Raw genomic sequence first — 20,121 nt, forward strand, 5'->3', positions numbered from 1 at the left:
GACGCCGTGCGTCCAGACGCAGGGAAGATATCCAGCGCTGAAAATCCCTCATTTTCAGCAGCCCGTGCGGAATGACAGATATTGATGACGCCATCAGCCCTGACAGCCGGAGACAGTCCCGCAACGACACTGAACGTCCTCTCCGAAATAAAGCCAGGTGTTGGCGAAATTTCTCCACTCGAGCATGGGACAGAAAACCCCGAAATGAAACAGAGTCTATTTCGAGGCCCAAATACTCGATCCTCTGAGTGGGAGACAAACAGCTCTTTACGGGGTTTATATTGAACCCCAAGCTGTACAGCCTGTCCATCAGCTTCCGCGTATCCCTCTCCGATTTCTCTTTGCTGGATGCACAGAGGAGAAAATCGTCCAGATACGCGAACACTCTGAAGCCCGATGCTCGCATCGGGTTCAGGGCTGCTTCCACACACTTGCTGAAAACTCTCGGGGCGAGTGACAGCCCAAAAGGCAGGGTCTGATACTCGTAAGCCGTTCCCTTGAACGCAAACCTGAGATATTTCCTGTGTGCGGGATATATGCTTATATGAAAATAAGCGTCCTGCAGATCCACTGAAGTGAACCAGTCGCCTGGATGAATGGATCGAAACAGAACCTTGTGCGTGAGCATTTTGAATTTGTACTTTCGGAGGTGTAGATTGAGGAACCGCAGATCCAGGATCGGACGCAATGAACCTCCTTTCTTTGGAATGAGGAAATACCGGGAATAAAACCCCTGATTTCTCTCTTCCTCCGGTACAAGGCGAATAGCCCCGCGGCTTAACAGAGAAGATATTTCGCTCTCTAAAGCCTCCGCGGCTTCCCCTGCAGCTTCTGACGTCAGCACACCGTTGATGCGGGGCGGCCTCACAGCGAACTGCAGCCTGTAACCCCTGGCAACCGTTGTAAACACCCACGGGTTCACTGCGCATGCGCGCCACTCCTCTGCTTTGACAGCGAGAGGGCCCGGTGGCCTGAAGCTCAACAATGGAGCAGCTGCGCCCTCTAGGGGAGACAGACTGTCCTGCACTTCTTGATTTTTCTTTTTGTTTTGTGTTCGCTGCGCCCTCGGCTTTATGACTGAGCCTGGCTGCGACAGCTTGTTTTTTATTGAAAAACCAGGAGAAGTGCTTGGTGTGAACATTGCGCTTCTTTCCACTTCCCTTAGAACTGTCCCCGTGGGGCGACGAAGGGGGGAAACGAAACTGTGCACTGGGGGAACGAGTGCATAATTCAGTCTGTGAACGGGAAGACCAAACGGGGCCGTTACACAGCGCTGAGCGGAACCTTGGTCCAGAACATCCATCCTCCGTTTCTTGGGAGGAGAGGGAAACATGTGACCTGTTCCGGAGGGGCTCAGAGCAGGGATCTCTGCGAGTGCTGACTGCTGAGCCTCTGTGTCTGCGAACCACGACACCTAGGCCGACCGCTTTTTCTTCCCGTCCGGGGGGCGGGACGGGCGGGTCGGACCGGTGCCTGGAGCGGCAGCTGCAGCGGCAAAGGACTTCCTGGGCCAGTGTTTCTGCTGCTGAGCGCCGCGCTGGTGAGACGCTGGCTGCTCAGACGTGCGCGGTCTGGGGTCCTTGTAGCCGCTGCTGCGCGCTCTCGCCGCAGCCGCGAATCCCTGGCGGGGTGGCGGTGTGGGGCGAGAGGCAACTTTACGAGGAAGGCAGAGATCAAAGGCTTCTCCCTGCTTCTTCCTCAGGTCACTGGTCTGCTGCATGGCCGTGACAGCCTCGCCGAACAAGCCCTTAGCCCTTGACGGGTCGAAGGGAGCATCAATTATGACCTGTTTTTCCTGGTCCGACAGGCTGGAGAGATTCAGCCAGAGCGCTCTCTCTCCTGCCACTGCGAGCCCCATAACACGGCCGCAGCCCTGGACCGCACCCCTGGAGACACGGAGGATGAGGTCCGTGACCACACACATCTCCTCCCATATTTTGGGACTTGGGGAGCCTTTATCCAGGAGGACCCCCATCTCCTGGAAAAGTTCAGCCTGGTAGGCTGTCAGCAGGGTGACAACATTTAAGTTGTTCACTGATTGGGCTGCTGATTTGTACATCTTTTGAAACATGGAGGCGGAGAAGCGCTCCATTTTCCCGGGGAGGGTGGGGCCGGCCGCGGTGAGCGCGGACCGGTGGCTGGGGTGGAGGTGAGAAGCCACCGCCTGCTCCACTACCGGGGGATCTCCGAGGCCCCACTCCCCGCTGTTAGCCACTTCCAGGCCGGAGTAACCCTTGACGGGGACTCTGTGGCGAAACGGTTTATCCCAAAACCGCTTCATCTCCTTCATGCACGCTGGGACGACGGGCATGACCTGCTTCTTCGACACCGGGCGAGACGGCAGAATTTTGCCGTCGTATAAATCCCTCTCCTCGCCCTTGTCATCCTGTGACGCGGGCCAGTCTATACCCAGCCGTGACGCCGCTCGTTTACACACCTCATGCAGGTCGACCTCCGAGGGTGAAGAGGGGGGTTGGATTCCTCCGCTAACGGAGCTGCTGGGTCGGGATGCCGGAGTCGGCGGGAGGATTGCGTCCTCGTCATCCTCCTCGTTGTCATCGTTAAGGAGGTCCATGTTATCGTCCTCCTCTTCGTGCCCCCCTCCGTGTTCGTCCTCCGAGTCGAGGAGCTGGTCGAACAGCGGAGGGAAGTCCTCAACCGGGGGGTTAGCCCAGTCTAAGTTAGCAATAGCCCGCTTCGGCTTGGCGGCGCTATCAGAGAGGCTGGGGTCGGCCTTTGAACTGGCCGAGACCCTGAGGCGCCTCTCCAGGATCCTGGTCGGCATAGTGCTGCAATGCTGGCAGCACTCGGAGTCCGCGAGTGAAGCCTGGGCATGCTGCACTCCCATACAGGTGATGCAGAGAGGATGTGGATCTCTCCCTGAAATGGTGAAACCGCAAGAGGCCGGGCAGGGACGGGACTCGACGTCCTTTCCCTTGCCGCTAGCCGAGGAAGCGGTAGCCATAGCCGACCTCGACGGTCAAACTAATGACACCAAAACGCACACTCTCGCGACGAAAGTAGTGAAGTGAATCCTGAGTCGGAAATTTCACGCTCGGTGACTACCTTGACGGCGCGTCGGAAGAGCAGTTAAATGAAAATCCAAAATCAGGACCGCTGAGGAGCCAAGTGATGATCTTCACGTGGAAGAAAGCGAGAATGGTGGGTGCAGCGCGGGGACCGCTTATAAAGGGGGCGGGCTGCCCCATGCATCTCGAGATGATTGGTCTGTCAAATGACAGACGTGGTGTCATTGGAGCTTCCATGATCGGTCACGCCAGGGGGCGTTTCCCATAGTGAGATACCGAGGGAGGTTTGAAAGAGAACACTATTTCAATCACAAGGTTCATGATTTATCTTTGCCCTCATTTTTTTATCAACTGTATCTCCGCATGGAGTTTTATAGTTCAAAGGACGCCTGAGTGGTTTCACTCTGCCATTGACTCCGACATTGTTTGCTTGGATTAAACATGAGACGCGTCCTCAGCCTGTCTGCTCTTTCTGTAAGCTCTGCTCTGGATTCCTAACAAGTTACACTGGTGAGTAAAATGTTGCTATACTCAACATATCCACATTGAGACAGATAACTGAAGCAACTCGACCATTTGTGTCGATCTTTCTCCTGATGCAGCTTCTACTGTAGCCGTCTTGTGATAGAAGGGTCAAAAGCCACCTTTCAGTCACAGCTGGTCCTTCATGCTTTCCTCATTCAGCAGTTCACAATTCTTTCTGTCTGAGGTCTTCAGCTGATACTTTGCTGACAAATGCCCATGAAATATCATTGAGTGTCAGCTGATATTAGCAATCAATAACACAAAGAGACACAGACTCGCATAACTCCTGGCAAGGTCCTCATACTTTGTTCTTTGAACTGTTTCTCTTTATAAAACTTGCCATTTTTGATTCTAATCCCCTGAACCTGAACCCCCATCCTTTTTTCCTTCCTCTCTCCCCCTCTTTTTTTTTTTTTTTTTAAATTCATCGTCATTGTGTTCTCTCATTTCTATTTTTACAACGCACATGAATAATTCAAAGGACCATCATCGTTCCTCAATCGATACCTGAACAAAGAGGGAACAGCAGTGTGCAAATAGAAACTTCCCAAAAAAGACTGGGTGCATTTCATCAGCGGATCATAAACAGACTCTCCTAGCTGCGCAGGATTTCAGCACGTGTAGTGAGCGACCACGGCACGCCGATTGTTATCGTTTCGTAAAATTGGGCGTAATGCTCTTACTGCTGGGTGCCATGTGTTGAGCCCGGTCTAACAGGCATGAGAGCGCACGAGGGCCAACTGATGCAAAAGCCAACGTGGGTCGTGGACGGGAAGCATCCATCTTACTGTTGAACACAATGAGTCCCCAAGACTGCCATTAAAATCAAATTAGCATTTAGATTAAACCAGAAAAATTCATCGGGAAGTACATACTGAGTGCGTTTCCCAGTTTGATGCCGGCTGGAGAGCTGCCTCCTCTCTGCCAGAACCACGGCTGGAGTTTGTTCCCAGTTGCCTGCCTCGATGCATGAGGACCCCACTCAGTCACCGTGAGGCATTACCGGGCCTGGAAATCCCGAGCAGTTGGCAGCTGGAGTACACTTCGCCAGCAGACAGACAAATTTAATTACGATTGTCAAATAAAAGCGAACGGAGGCATCTGTGTGCCCGCACGAGCGAGTGTGTCCAGAAGTCCCACATGTTCCTTAAAAAAAGTAATAGGAGAGGAGTGTTCGGTGGGAGGGGCGCGAGTCACACAGGAGCAAGCAGATCATTGAGGGGAAAAAAAGGAGAATGTGGAATTGAAAAACAGCCGGTATGACGTTAAAAAATAAGTCCTTACCCGAAGCAAAAGGTGGAGAGTGAGCAGGGCGAGGGAAGCTCGGAGCAACATTGACCTTCTGACCTTGAGGGTAGTTCATGAAGTTGACTTTTTTGCTTTTATGTCTAAATTAGGGGATAAACTTATGCATTAATCCGGAGTCAAAGTGTCAGAGCAATACATTCATGGATATACTCATTAAATTTGACCTCTACAGAGCTTAAAGTCACCTTTAACACTATAAGCTGCAGTCAGACTTTTTTCCGTCAGTGTCAAATATGATAGCTACAACCCCCTTCTATATTCTCCAGGATACAATTTGAAACATTTTTCTATTTTTCCACTATTTCTTGTTTTTTTAGTAATTATTTAATTTAGTGTCATTTTGTAGTGAGTAATGGCAAATACATTTATTTTTTAAAGGTCTTTTTTACATTTCTGCGCTGTGCTTGGGCAGGTTGTGGCTCGGTTGATGGAGCAGGTCGTCTCTCAACAGGGAAATGAACCTTCAACCTTCCCATCTGTCGATATGTGGAAGTGTCCACTGAACCCCAAACTGCTCCAGGAGTGAGCACCTTGTGTGGGTGTGCGTGTGTGTCTGCGTGCGTGAATGTGATGGACAATGTACTCACTTTGGGAACCGCTCAAGCGCTGGAAAAGTGCGATAAAGTAACACCCATATATCATTTTTTGGCCTCTAACCAGCGATATTTGAAATTCCATGTTTTGAGGTGGAGTTGTGGTTCATACAAACTACTATTTTTATTTTTGTGGAATGACTGCAAGCACATTTGACAGTGAAGATCTTTCCACTTCTATCATTGAATCAATGAATCAATTTGCTCTTAATCACACATAAGAACAGGTGGCTGAAGTGTTTCCTGATCCTTATCCAGAGAGCCCAGTGGCCTGGATCGCTTTGGGAAGCGATGCTGCTGCCAGAGGTCCTGGTTCAGACCGCAGAACCCCGACCGGGCCCGGCTCAGGTCACATCGCTCAGCAGTGCGGTCTGCGCTAAGCGTTAATGGGGCTCTCAGTGGGAACACGACAACAGATGGTTTGGGTGACAAACCTGCGCTGATCAGTGAATCACTGCAAGTTTATACAAGCAGACGGATAAAACCGGCTGATATTACTGAATCTGTCAGTGATCAGGTACACAAGCAATGCAATGCATCCTTCATCTGATGGACAATGATCGTTGTTTACTATGTTTGAAAAGCATTTAAAGCTCTAAATTTATTGATTTTTGCGCTTTCATAATGTGATCATTTTCTCTTGATAGCACCAGAAACGCATGCGCTCTCCTAATACCTGGTTTATAGTTAAAGTTGTTTGTTTTCCTGCTTTCATACCTCCCTCATCTAACTTTTGGATTGTACAGTTATTTTATTACTTTTTTAAATCTGATAGGAAGAAATGAGTGGCAAAATAGAAGATTTTATAGCCATAAAAACACCCTTTAGATGCAATTAATAAGATAATTAAAAAATATCGGTTCATTCTTGGTTAAGGTAATTTGCAATAAAATGCCTACAATTTAAAATAAGTATCATTTTTATGGTTTTCTTTTTAGTGTAGCTGAATTTCAATAGTCAAACACAAAATGTACTACAGTGGGTAAGTTTTAGGTTTATTATGTAAAATGAAGATAAAAAAATAGTATCAATAATCTTATCAGACAAGCAGATGCTTATAGTTATGAACCACATCCAGAATCAATGTCATTTTCATAGATTTATTTCATAAAATGTAACGAAGCATGAAAGTCCTACAGCTGTTTTGACGTCTGGATTATGAGAACGATGGGACTCCCTGCTGTGGCGAGTGTCTGCAGTGTAAGACGATATGGTTCGATCAGCGGGTCACTGCACTGAAGGAGCGAGAAAGCAGGATTTCTGTCACTTGTTTGACACAAACAGGGAAGAAGGATACGGATGAATAGATAATGGCTGGCAGCAGAATCGGCGGTATGATTTACACCACTGAGACCAGAATATGAATGAGGAAGTTACGGGACAAAGATAAGAAAACAAAAGATGAACATTCAGACAGTAAAATGAGATAACATCCTTTAGGTAGTGGTGGTTGCATGAGCCACTCCATACTTCCTTTAATTGACTAGAAATGTAGACTTTTTTCAATTGTTGCATTTTTGAAGTGCAAGCAAGTCAGGCAGACCCCAGCATAACTATAATCCCATTACCGCCCGTTATCTGACTTTTAGGATCATGTAAAAAGGCTCATTGACAAATAATGAAGTAGTTACATGAATGCGTTCAGACCACACAGCCTGTATGGATGTTAATGCATGTTGAGGCACTAATGTGATTATGTTAAGACTAAGGCTGTCTCTAATTCCTCAATAACACCCTGACACTGGCGTTTAAAAGCCTGGCCTCAAAGCAAAGTCACAACAAAACATAAATAATCTGCTCTTTCCTAAATCCATTGAAGGGATGCTAGGGGACATTTGGGGTCGTCCTTAACAGGGAAAATCCGAACTGTAGTCACAGTTTGAGTCCATCCAAACAATCAACACTGCTCCTGATTAATTCCTCCCTCCGTGTGCACGCGTGCAGCTGAATGACACTTCTCCGTGTGTTTCCTCCTGACTCTTATCATATGGCTGAGGCGTCGCTTTCTGCTGCTGCTGGTGTGTGTGAAGCGATGCCATTCAGAGATAAACTGCTCTGCAACGACTTTTGATCGCCCTGTCTCTCAGTCAGTGCATTTCTTGTGTTTCAAATCTTAAGATGAGAAATTCATGCAAATGGTGAAAGATTTTTAAATTATGTCCCTTTTGTTTTTGGATACAATATTAGATACACTCATCCAGCAGCATCTTGATGCATACTGTGTTCTATTAAACTATTTAATTTTTGTATTTTTTTTTTTTTTTTAATGTTTCATGTTGTGTTGACTCATGATTAGTAGTGCTGTGACGTTCAATGAACGAGTCGTTCATTTTAACAGCTCTTTTAAGTGAACGAAGGGAGCCGGTTCACAGCTGTCTGAGAGATGTTCTTTTGTGCAAATTGTCCACGCTCCCTTCACGTGTCTCCTGAGTCCAGCTGTCACCTCTGCCTTCATGTAAACGACCGAGTTTCAGTTTTCCGCAGCTCGCTCCAGTCACCTGAATGCAGCAGCTAACTAGCGGAGGAGAAGTGTCTTGACACCGGAGAGAAGCCGGTGTTTTGGAATAACTGGTTTCCCTATTAATTTGCGACTGGGTTTCTTTCACGTCCCTTGTTGCTGGTAGATGTACATTTTCATTAAGTAAAGTACTTATGTTGTATTATGTACCTTTATGTATCTTGTTATTTGTTCCAAGTGCTAGAAAATATCCCAATAACAAGTGAAAGTAACATTTGTGTCGATTTTAGTCAACGTAGTAAAGAAATCAAGCCAATTTCTAACAGAACTGCAGGGTGATGTGTATTTCATGAACTTTTTATTTTTTATCAGCATGTTATTCTTTCCTACATATCTTGCTTATTTCCCTAATAAGCTCATTTCCCTTAATTATGAGTCTTGTTATATTTGCAAACATCAGGGCTTTATGAAACTATGTGCATATAAGATGTAGTGGAAAAGGTGTCCCTGGTCAGGTACAGCTGTGCTTTAACAGTCTTCTGTGGTGCCATCTGCTCCCATTGGCGAAACCATGAGTCCGTGTTGGATTTATGTTGAAGCCATTTGAACACATCCAGTTTGTTTCCCGTGGAAATGAGCTCTGGTACATCTGGAAACAGCTGAACATTGGACTGTTTGTTTCTCACTGCACATTTTGTCGGTTTCGAGTCAATACATCACAGCATCAATGCAACAAAGATCAGTGCTGCTGAAAAGCAGGACCTGATCAGTGTCTCTTCTGACAAATGAATGGGAACTGGTTACTGAAAACAAAAAAAGAGTTACTTATGAAACTCTCCTCACTTTTAGGCCCTGTTTTCAGAACGGAAACCTTTTTTGGTTTTGGGGATCCGCTCGCACACAGCTGTGCTCAGAAACAGTGAAAACGCAACCTTATTTAAGTGGCTCTCAAGTCGGAACTTTTTGAAAACATGCTGGCCCCATCTCCATGGAAACAGAGGAAAAGGCATTTTTTCTGAAATGCTGCTATTGTGCATGAAGACGTAGTAAATTGTTTTTCTGCGCATGCACGAGTAGCTGGACAAGAACAACAAGCGTTAGTTTTCGATTAATGAAATGTATCTCCTTCAGCAAACAGGAGTTTAGTAAAATAGTAACTGTTTGGAGAAGATCTGCGGCGAGTGCTGAAGCAAACCTGTTGACGTCTGATGGGGACAAAGAAGCATCTTCCCTACTTATCATGACCAACAAAAGCTAAAGTTAGACTTTTCAGTGAGCTTGTTAATGATTCCAAACTAATTTCATCATGATAATAATTTGACAGTCCTTCACTGTCATGAAGTTGACAACTGCTAATAAGCCCTTCTAGAGTCTAACATTTTTTTGCAGAGCAGTCTCTCCAGTGATCACTACACTGTCAGTCATGAGTGTGTATATTTAACCGGCAGATGCTGGCTCCTAGTGAAAACATGGCGTCACCGCTGGCTTCACTGTTGAAATGAAGTCTTCCTCATCCTAAAATACATTTTTAACATAATTTAGTTCGGTGCCATTATGAATAACAGATAAATTAGCTGTAATTCTTCTGTAATCATAAACCCCTGAGGTTAAAATCCAGTTGCAGCAACAGGATAAAAACATGACTTTCCCTGAAATCCAGTTAAAGAGCTTAACTGGATTTTGCTTGCTGGAGTCAACAAATCTGATTGTCGTAATAAAAGCAAATACAGATGAGACTGAAATGGCCTCAATAAAGGTCGACTTTAAGCCGACGTAATTTGACTCTGATGGATGCTTAACCTATTGGTTTGCCTTTGATAAATGTTCATGCATTAAATCTTTAATCCTGATTTGTTTTAACCAAAAATTGACAATGTTAGGATTATTTTGCAAATGGTAAAGAATTGACTGATTGAGGTTTTCTCTTTCAGAAAGTTCAAAATAGTAGTCATCACTTGTGAAAATACACCACCCCAAAAATTTAAATAAATTGACAGTAGGCCTACAGTACAGTGACATCGGTCAGTCCCTCAGGAAAAAAAAAAACACTGATCTCATGAATACATAAACCAAAACATTACATTGGTTGGTATCTACAAGTGAGTCTGATCTGAAATGTGCACCACATTTGCAATAAATTTGTTTATATATATATATCTACAAATTATCCCTATTATACTGTACAAACGCTGCACGCGGTGCATTGTCAGATCTGTCCGTACACGACATGCAGACACCAGCACACCTGCGGAGTGCTTCCCATTTATTTACCCTTCCGGGGCGGTACACCGCATGTAGGCACAATTTTATCTTTGCAACACCTACATTTTGATTTGTTTACATCTCCAGATAAAAATCCAGTGTTAAGTATAAAAAATAAATGTCTTACCACCCACATGACTGATGCATGATTATTCTACTCTCCTGCTGGTTTAACAACCTCAGATATACGTTGTATTACACACACACACACACATACACATACAGACACACACATATGAAAGAATATATATACACACACATATGCGCTCCTTGCCTGTTTTGAGTTTCTTCTGTGCTGAGATAAACAAGATGAAATGTAGGTTTGATGGTTCCCCCCACCTTGTCTGGAAACCTTTGGCTGAACCTCAGGAGACCTGAACCCACCGCAGCACACAGTTTAGCAAACACAGACAGCCCCCACCCCCTCCCCCACCCCCACCTCTCACCCATCAGTCAGTCTGGGTTATTCCGGTGGTCTCGGCTGTTTGTGCTCAGATATCCCCGTCTCATTTCTCTAATTTTCAAACAAGTCCATTTAAATGCTTTTTGGTGACAAAATTGGTTTAACTTAGTTTCCTCCTTGGATCATGAAATAATCATAGTATTCAGTAAAAACTGTGATTTTGTCCGTGAAAACCTTTGAATCTAACAGTGAAAGTCAAATGAGACGAGGTTTAAGCCAGGATGTCTTGCTGGGGGGCACAAAACACTTTATGATTGAAGTGGTTTATCATGTAAACACCAGCTGCAGCTCAGCATCCATGTGTTTCATCATGTAGTTTGGAACGAGGCGGCATCATGCTAACACCTCTGAGTGATGTCTGAAAACGGCTTCAGCACATCGGGTTCAATTTGCTTTGATGCCTCGATATGTGCAACGACATGTGAGGCAGCTCCTCGCTGCAAAATACTTGAAAAACCGTTGTCATGTTATGACATGACAGAAATTAAAGTAATTACATGCATCAGTTCAGTGCAGAACTTAACCTCATTTATGTTATAAATAAAATCACAACACTTTGCCAAATGATGACGAGGTGGAATGGATTGCAAACCTGTCTGGTGTTAGTTAATGTTCAGATCCTCTATAATATAACTTCATATTCTAATTGTTAGTGGAGCACAGTGGGATTAATGTACTCCAGGATGGACCACACTGCATCACGACGACATCCCGCTGTCTCGAACCCATTCAGACTATTCCTAAACTGGAGGGCAGCTGGTGGCTAAACCTTAAATGTTTTATGAGAAACGGACAGGAAGTCGCCTGTCAGCCACTTTCATAAACGCTTCAGGCAAATCCAGATACAGTCAATATTTTTTAAACTCAATTAAGATCAGTGTTGTTCAACATAAGTTGCTGTCTGATTCTGAGCTGTAACTTTACCTGCTACGAGGCACATTTCTTGCCAACGCTGCCATGAATAAACCTCTTAGCAGGAAGTCTCTGTCCTCTTGTGATGTCCCACCCACTGCCTCAGCAGCCTGCCAGCTTTAGAGCCGCAGTGGCTTTTCTGGATCCTCTTCCTCAGCTCGCTGCCGTGGCTTCTGCTGATATCAAAGTGCAGCTATGATGCCGAACTTTTAATTGTTTCCACGCCTCAGTGGCGGTGACAGAAACAAGTCTGGCGTCTTAACAGCAGGCCTCATTACACCGGCGAACAGAGACTTTGTTCCATCTTTATCTTTTGCACATAGAACATGCTGCAAACTGCACGTCGGGGGTCACAACATGTTCATAGGCATGTCTGGTATTTGATAGATCTCATTAATTATCAATGTTCACTGATGCAGTGCAAGTATGCTACGCATGTGTGATGGAAAAATAGCGTGCTTTCAGTCTTTCTAAGACTGCCGTTTCTCCTCATCAGCCCAGAGTGAACCACCAGATAGAGAGAGAAACCATCGGCCCATGAAAATGCTGCAGTTTACAGTATCAGGTCCATCTTCTCTTAACTTCGTCTTGCTCAGCGTTTCTTCCAATTTTCCCCATTTGTTCAATTACTCATTCCTCTCCTTTCACTTTGCTCCTTGGCTTCCTTGCACCATCATACGTTTTCTTCCGTTTCTTCTCTCCTCACTGTGTGTGAGTGGATGAGAGCTGACAGACCCCAGCAGACCCTCTCAGCGGCCCGGCCCATTAGGTCCGTCATGCGTTCAACTCCCCCGTTGAGTCTATTACAGAACAGAGGCGGCGGGCCCGGTGCGACCTGAAGAAAGGGTCAGGGAAATTTGAGACTGATGGGAAATCAGTCTCATGATGATTCGATAATCTGTTCTGGATGAATGGAGGCTTGGGATGCCATGACCAGCGCCGTACCTATGTCAGTGTAGGCTGGGAAAATCTGGGAGAAAGTGTGAACTTATAATCAACATGGGAGCTCAGGCTTTGCTCAAAAATGTCCTTCACATGCACGGTATTAGGAAAAAAACTTTGATTTCTTGGAGCTGTAGCACGGTGGTCTGCTGGCCGTTATCCCACTGACACCTCATGTGATCGGCTGAGGAAGGAGCCGCGGAGGGCACACTGACACGGGTCAAGAAACAGTACATTCAAAAATCTTGAAGTAAATGTAACATGACCTTTAAGACATACAGGAGAATATTGTGCATCGTCTACCAGATTATGCAAAATACTTTTGAGTTTATGCATATAGATTGACACAACATGCACTATGATATACTACCTCTGAAATTTTGTCTTTTGGTGAATATTTACTGCAGACCAGTTCATCCTTCAGAGAAGCTGTGGTCAGAGTCTTTTTTTGTGGATTTTCATAAGATTCTTTGCTGCACATCAAATGTTTTTCATATTTGATGTTTCTTTTTTTTTTTTTTTTTTTTTTTTAGATGTTTATCTAATATTCAGACCTCGACACGTTTAATGACTACCATTGCTTGAGCCTGCCATTTAGGCCTCTGTTTGTCAGCAATTTGAATAAAATTAAAGTAAAAACAAACTCATTCATTTGTTGGAATTCTCGAACCAAAAAAAAAAAAAAAAAGCGATTTAATTTGGTCAATCAAGATGTGATTCAGGGTGTAAGTTGTCCACCGGTTTACAATTTCTTCCTCCGCTGAATGGTTTTCATTGCAGGGTGATGCACACACACATTTTAGCCCATTGGCACGTAAATATTTTCAAGTGAAAATGGAAAATCTCTGTTGCGTCTTGTGTGTCCGCGTACATGACAGCAGGGTTCGGAACCACTGCAAATGCAACTTCCTAAAAATTACTCTCAAAGTGGAATTTTTTTCAGAATGTTGCAAGTCCAGCAGGTTTGCATGGAGAGTAAATCACAAAATGAATTCAACATTTTCTGCACCGCACCGGCTTTATCTCAAGCTCAGTGGTAATTTTTGCTTGAACACTGAACCTTTGAAAACCTGTTACATTAAAAGATGTTGGCACTATTGGGTGCTTTAGATCCACAAGTAATTAAGAGCATTTTGCTCCATGGAGGCTTTTAAATTCAAAGCCAAAGTATTTAATGACATAAAGCCTTCAACTTCCACACCTGTCACGTTACTGTTACACCCGATTTCTTCTTGATGGATTTGCTTCACAAACGTTTTTAAAAGTCACCCTTGTTTTTAGTAATAGTGTTCATTGGGTTTTTACTTTGTTCTGATCATGAGTTCTTTGTTAATGACATGCATGAAGGCATGCTGGGAAAATGGAACCTCTGCTCTCCCTTGGTTTCTTACCAACTGCACTCTTGTTAGTAGATGGGAAAATGTCCTTCACTGAGTTTATGTCCTTAACTTTGTCTCCATTATGAAGCTCATCTTTTCCCTATAAACAAGCGAACCGTTCCAGATATTATACAGATGTAATAAAGATAACACTGATATTTAGAGCACTGAGCTCCTTAAATAAATGTAATATATTTCATAATATTCTCTGTATCTCATGTCCAGGTATTAAGGGCAGGAATTCAATTTTCTCAGACTTAAGACAGGTTTAATGCACAGTACCATAGATTTAATATGATGTGCTCTTATTTGCTTTTTAAGCCGGACTTATACAGATATGTTGATATCACAGCTTAACCCTCTACCATCAAAGCCAAGTCTCATTTTGTCTTCATAGGGTTAAAATTCAGTCCGTTTCTGGGCATTTTTCCACCAAAAGTATTCAACACTATAATGACTTCAGAAAGCTAATACCTGTATGACTGCTATTTTTGGGGCATTTGCTTGTTTCCATGTGAACCAGACCTTCTCCACCATTGTATTTGCATTTGAGGATAAATCCTTCGAACAGACACATGCAGTAATAGGCTTTTCAGAATAAGGTAATTCAGAAAGACTCTTTCACCTGTCATGCTTCAGTGGCATAAGCGGCAGACTTTTAACCCCTCGTCTTTAGCAACCTGTTTTATGAGGAAATTGTGGAAGCCTGCCATTTGAATGTGGTGCTTCAAAAAAATGTGATTAGCTTTGGCTTTTACTCTTTTAAACCATAATCTCAAGCAGCATCTGGAGTGAAATCCTCCCCCAAAGAGAGCTTCTGTTCCTCGTTTTGTCTTCCCCATCCCTTAAAATGTTAAGTTCAAACCTAATAAACACCTATACACTGATATTGTGAATACAGTTTGTTACATTTGGTGCTTTGTGGTGCTTAAAAACACATTTAGAGCTGCTGTCTCTTTTTCTATGTATCAATGTATTCATGAATTAACTCCTGACGGTTATCATTTAGTATTGTAAATATTTAGCATCTTAAATATTAGTTTTGGTTGCTGCTTTTTTATTGTTAGTGCTTAATCTAACAGATTTCTGAACTGACAGTAAGAATAAAGAGCAGACATTTGAACCAAGTATCAATTAATATGACATTAATCAAGTCTCATACAGACTAAAAGACTGCATGTGTGGTTTGTTGGTGACCATGCTGTTGGTTGGGTGTGTGTTATTGCTCTGTGACGCACAGATACTCTGAACTGAATAAGATGATATTGAAGAAGACTGGATTTAAAATAGGTTGCAATAATCCATGAATTGTGTTGTTTTGACTGTAATTTCTGTTTCTTCCATGCTTACAGCAAAAAAAAAAAAAAAACAGCTGAAAATTCAGCACTTTCATCCAACTCTGCAGCGTAAATATTTCAACTATTTACATTATTTACACTGTTAACTTGTTTATTAACTGTTACCCAATCCAAGTATACTACGCATCTGTGAGAGGGCTGGGCTGTCTTTTTAGGAATGCTGCACAGTGCTTTAGACTGATTTATATCGATAACAGTAGATCTTTTCCTGGAGTTGAGCAGCTGCAATAGGCCATCTGCTTCACACTAATCCAGACCGGTGTGATGTAACACAAGTTATTGTTTACATGCATGTTCACTTGGCTATGTGTAAGAGGATTTTGTGCGCTGTCATTATTTTTGTCTGTGAAAACATCTATTTTTTGCAGTGTTGGCAGATTGAAATGTTTCATTTCTGCTGCACAACACCAAATATTCCAGTAATTATTATCATCTTCCAGCTTTTTTCCCTTTTAACACAGGCAGGGCAGGTCGTTCTTCCTCTTGTAGGATTTGTGGAAAGAACTGGCATTTTTCGATGTCCACGCGATGAACTTGCTCTGACAGCTGCATGTTTGCTTTAAACAAAATGTGTTTTATTAGGTGGGTAAATCTGCAGGTCACAACCTTCCTCCATTTATCTCCGAGCCCCCGCTGGGCTGACATTTGCTTTCCCACCTCTCTGCATCCCACCTGAACATCCTTTCACAATGTGCAGCTGCAGAGATTCCATTCATCATTGTTTTCTACTCAAATGAATTGAAGTACTGAATTCTTTGTCACGTTTGATTAGTCCTTTTGCCTCACCTTCCTTGCCTATTCTTACTCTTTGTATTGATATTGTTGCAGAAACAATAACAGAAACCAACTGACGTAAAGTGAAATGTCTGAATGCAAGCGTGCTTTAGGCACTTAGATTTGAAGACCGATTAATGTCCAAGTTTTAGACAAATAAATCTTAAATACTAACGCTGCACACTGTCATGTCGAACTTTAAATGTCAGATGAAACAGTTGCGTTCGAGTGAGCCCAATTCAGTCTGACAGGTTTATGTTAATGCAATCTACCCCAACCCTGCTAATGCCACCAATTGCTTGATGTCATTAAAAGTTTATCCTTCAGTTACAAAAATGATTGTGCCAGTTTCTTAATTGTCCTCTTGTGTCTGCAGGGACTCTCTGCATTTATGGTTACATGAATGTCAGCGCCGCGGGCCAGATGCCGGTGATGGAGGAGCTTGTCAGTGAGAGGTGAGAATTAATCATCTTCGCTGTTTTATAATCACTGCGTCTGTGATTGAGCACTTCCTGACCACGGTCACACCGCTGAATAAACAACACAAGCCTGCAGATTGTCACTGAAATGATGACGGCGCAGAAATATTCTGCTGTGCAGCCGTCGTGACTTTACAATACTTTGGTCTGAGCAATCAAATGAAGTTTCACTGTATTTTACTACTAAACATTGTGACAAAGGTGAGATTAGAGTTTCTGTACACATTTCCTCTAACTTGTGCACCTCTTAGAATTTCACACAAGAAGTAAAGTTTCACCAACTAATTTTGGTCATGCAAAGAACCTTTCCTCTATTAGCTGTTGCAGACTGCAGTGGCGTCTGTCTTTGGCCCTTATGCTGCAGAACACGTCAGTGAGACAGGAAGTCTGGTCAGCCTGTACCCTTAGTAGTCACATATTTCACCAAGAAGGAGCTAAACAAGACAAGAAAAGACTTGAGTGAGACTCTGTGTTTCCAACCAGAACTTGTTACATAATTGTTTCAAATAAAAGTAAAGCATTACATTTGCCTGCTTCATGATGATCTTTCACTCTTAAGAGTTATTTATATTATCATGCTATTCATTACTGCTGAAATTCAGACTTTGTGTTCAAATATTTCTGAGTGAGGCTTCGTGTTTGAATATTTCTCCTTTTGCATCATGTCTTTGACCTAAATTTGCAGATATGCTCTGAGGTATTGGAAGTTCTGTGAATGTCCTCTGGAGTGGATTTCCTGAGCGCTGTTTATAAACAGATGGGTGACAAATGCAATGCAGGAAACTGAAAGTATCTCTCCTCCTCAGTTGTTGCTGCAATTCGGAGTCGCGTCAGTAATTTGAGGCATGTGATGTCTCTGCAGCTCTCTTCAGTTTGTTAACACCATTCATCCTAAAATGTGCCTCAAGTGTCACTTTGAAATGTCATTATCATGTTCAGTGGACTAATCACTATATGGGAATGGGCAGATGGATAAAACCAGCGATTACTGAAGTATAATTCAAAAAGAACCTTTCAGTTTGACACAGTTTTCCTTTAAAATAAGAAAATCAAACCAGCCCTCTATTACAGACCAGCAGCCAGAGCGGCTGCTGATGATCCTGACTCTGCAGTACTCGTGTTTTCATTCATCGCTGCTCTGGGAGCTGGTGCTGTGCAACAATCAGCCTCAAACGTCTGCAGATCAGACACAAGTTCTCGCTTCCAGGGAGGTTTCATCTTTGCATATTCAGTTCAGCGGAGGAAACAATGGGCAAAGTGAGAATATTACTGCTGCACCGCCTGCCGCCTCGCTCGCCGCCTCGCTCGCTGCCTCAGCCTCGGGCTTGTTGGTTTGATTAAAACACTGATTTTGCAGAAAGTGTTGGATGTTTTTTTAAAATGTGGTATTGAGATGTCTTTTTTTTTTTTTTCATGATTCCCTCTGCTTGGTTAACATTCAGTCTGGAGGTTATTCTTCAAATTTCACACCAGTTTTGACTTAAGATGAGCAAAACAAATACAAAATATTAAGATGAATTGCATGAAAGAGGTGCAGATAACAATGAGACTTACAGTAAAGGCTGAACATGAGAGAGAGAGAGAGAGAGAAGAACATTTCTGTCTGATTAAAAACAAGATTTCCAGTTATGAATGGTTTATGATCACAGATTTGATGAGGATTGGACCCCTTCTATGTAGGATTTTTTTCCCACTTGTTGATTTAAATGCAGATGTTTAATGATAAAAAAAAGGCTTCAGTCTGTGGAACGGAGCCAAATAAAAGCCAAAAAACTTTGAGTGGAATGTATTGAAGTGCATATTGCTCTTCACATAGGAAGCAGTAGCGCTCAAATAAAGAAAGAAACCCTTTGATTTTACAGTGTTTGTAGCCACATAAAACGTGTTGTCATATCATTGTCCTGCCAGCTGATCCACTGTTTACACCAGACTGGGTACATTTTGTGTGAATGTGAACAATGGAACATGTTTTGGTCCACATTTGCACCAACAGTCTAAAACATCTTGAAAGGAAATGGAGGCTGTACCTAAAAGACAACGCAAGTTGTGTTTCACACTTTATGAGGACAAGCAGATGCTTAGGGTAGAGATGATTTAAGTTCGTCTTTGTTTAAACTTTACTGGTAATGACTGCAGCCTGGCATGTTAATTAACAGTTCACAGAAGGATCCGACGTGACCCAGTTTTCTGTTCCGATCACGTGATTGGTTGACGGCTGTCTCCGCCAGCCTCGATGGGAAGCGAGCGTGATTCATAATGTTATCTTGCTGGGCCACACTGCACCCTACATGCATATTTAGAACAGGCACACAAGTCATTTGGTGTGGGAACACATCTGATGGACCAAGTGTTTGGTCTATTGACACTCAGAGCTCAGACAAGCATTTGGGAAATGGTGAGGTGAAGACTGTGCATGTGTGTCAGTAGAATATTAAGGAAAAAAAAAAAACACTCCTGAAAGTTCAGTTGGTGCTCCAGTCTTTCCAGCGCCTCATACTTCTGAGATTTATCATCGTCTGGAGCCACTAATCTCAAACGCTGGCATGAAGTAAGAGAAAAGGTGCATTCCTGCCATGTTTTAAAGCCAGAGTAGCAGCTTCTTCCATATTTTCCCTAATGGATGTCGACACTCTTCTGTTTTTGGCATGATGCTCCAGGAGGCAGCAGCGTATTTGTCACATTAATCACATGCAATCTCCTCACTTTGATCTCCTCATTATGATGCATCTTGACTTCAATGTATGCAAACTATATACTGTACTGTCAGATTTGTGTTGGCGCAGTTTATTTTGGTTTTGGTGATGGATGCATGTATATCTGTGGTAATTAACCTATTCTACACAGGTTTTAGAATTTTAATCCATGTGGCACAGCCTCTGGTCTCCACAGGACTCATGCCATGCAGTATGTTCATACACATCTCCCTGCATGACGCTAATCTAAAAAAAAAAAAAAAAAAAAAGCCAACAAGAACTTGTTTCATTTCAATACATTTAGAGAAAAAGACCTACTGAATGACAATGAGCTTGTAAAATATAATAGATTGCACAGAACTGGTGAACAATTTAACAATTAGTGCAGCAGCATCGAGCACAGTGAGTCGTTTAATCTAGTTTTATCAGTTTGGGTCGCGGCATCATTTTCTACTAAAAATTTAAATCCCCATAAATTCATGTAAAGCTGGTTCAAACACGCAGTCCTCCAGCTGGAGTGTTTGCAGCCCCCCAAATGCCTTCCAGGAAAAGAAATCTGAATTTTTAAACGCTTTATGTGGCTCATGGTGTAAAGTCCAACTCTTCCCCAATTTTAACAGGATTGGATGATACATTCTTATATCAGAATTTCTTTCTTTCTTTTTTTTTTTTTTTTTTTTTTTTTTTTTACAATAAATAATGCATGAATGCCATCGTTATGCCATCGTATATGATAATGATGTTGGTTGGTTGACGCTTTCTTTCGAGGTCGCGATATGTGCAGATGGGTTGGAGTGGTTTATCCGGTAATCTTGTTTGTGTGTGTTTACATACAGTCACCTTCACTTCACACATGCATTGCGCCCCAGTTGCAGAAAAGATAACACATTAGGATGCTGATAACGTATCTGCATGAAAATGAGGTCAGACAAACATTTTTATTTGT

The 20,121-nt window shown here is 43.2% G+C and overlaps 1 protein-coding gene across 2 annotated transcripts in view; it reads left to right on the forward strand.

The window, feature by feature from the left end:
- Window positions 1-20,121, forward strand: part of LOC115402224 (5-hydroxytryptamine receptor 4-like) — a 166,138-nt gene that overhangs the window by 40,638 nt on the left and 105,379 nt on the right. For both annotated transcript variants that reach the window (XM_030110744.1, XM_030110738.1), the window contains exon 2: window positions 16,380-16,458. In XM_030110744.1, the coding sequence (XP_029966604.1) occupies window positions 16,403-16,458 (56 nt within the window). In that variant the 5' untranslated portion in view covers window positions 16,380-16,402. The remainder of the gene's footprint in view (window positions 1-16,379; window positions 16,459-20,121) is intronic.

This window comes from Salarias fasciatus, chromosome 2 (genome assembly GCF_902148845.1).
Source record: "Salarias fasciatus chromosome 2, fSalaFa1.1, whole genome shotgun sequence".
NCBI classification, from domain to species: domain Eukaryota; kingdom Metazoa; phylum Chordata; class Actinopteri; order Blenniiformes; family Blenniidae; genus Salarias; species Salarias fasciatus.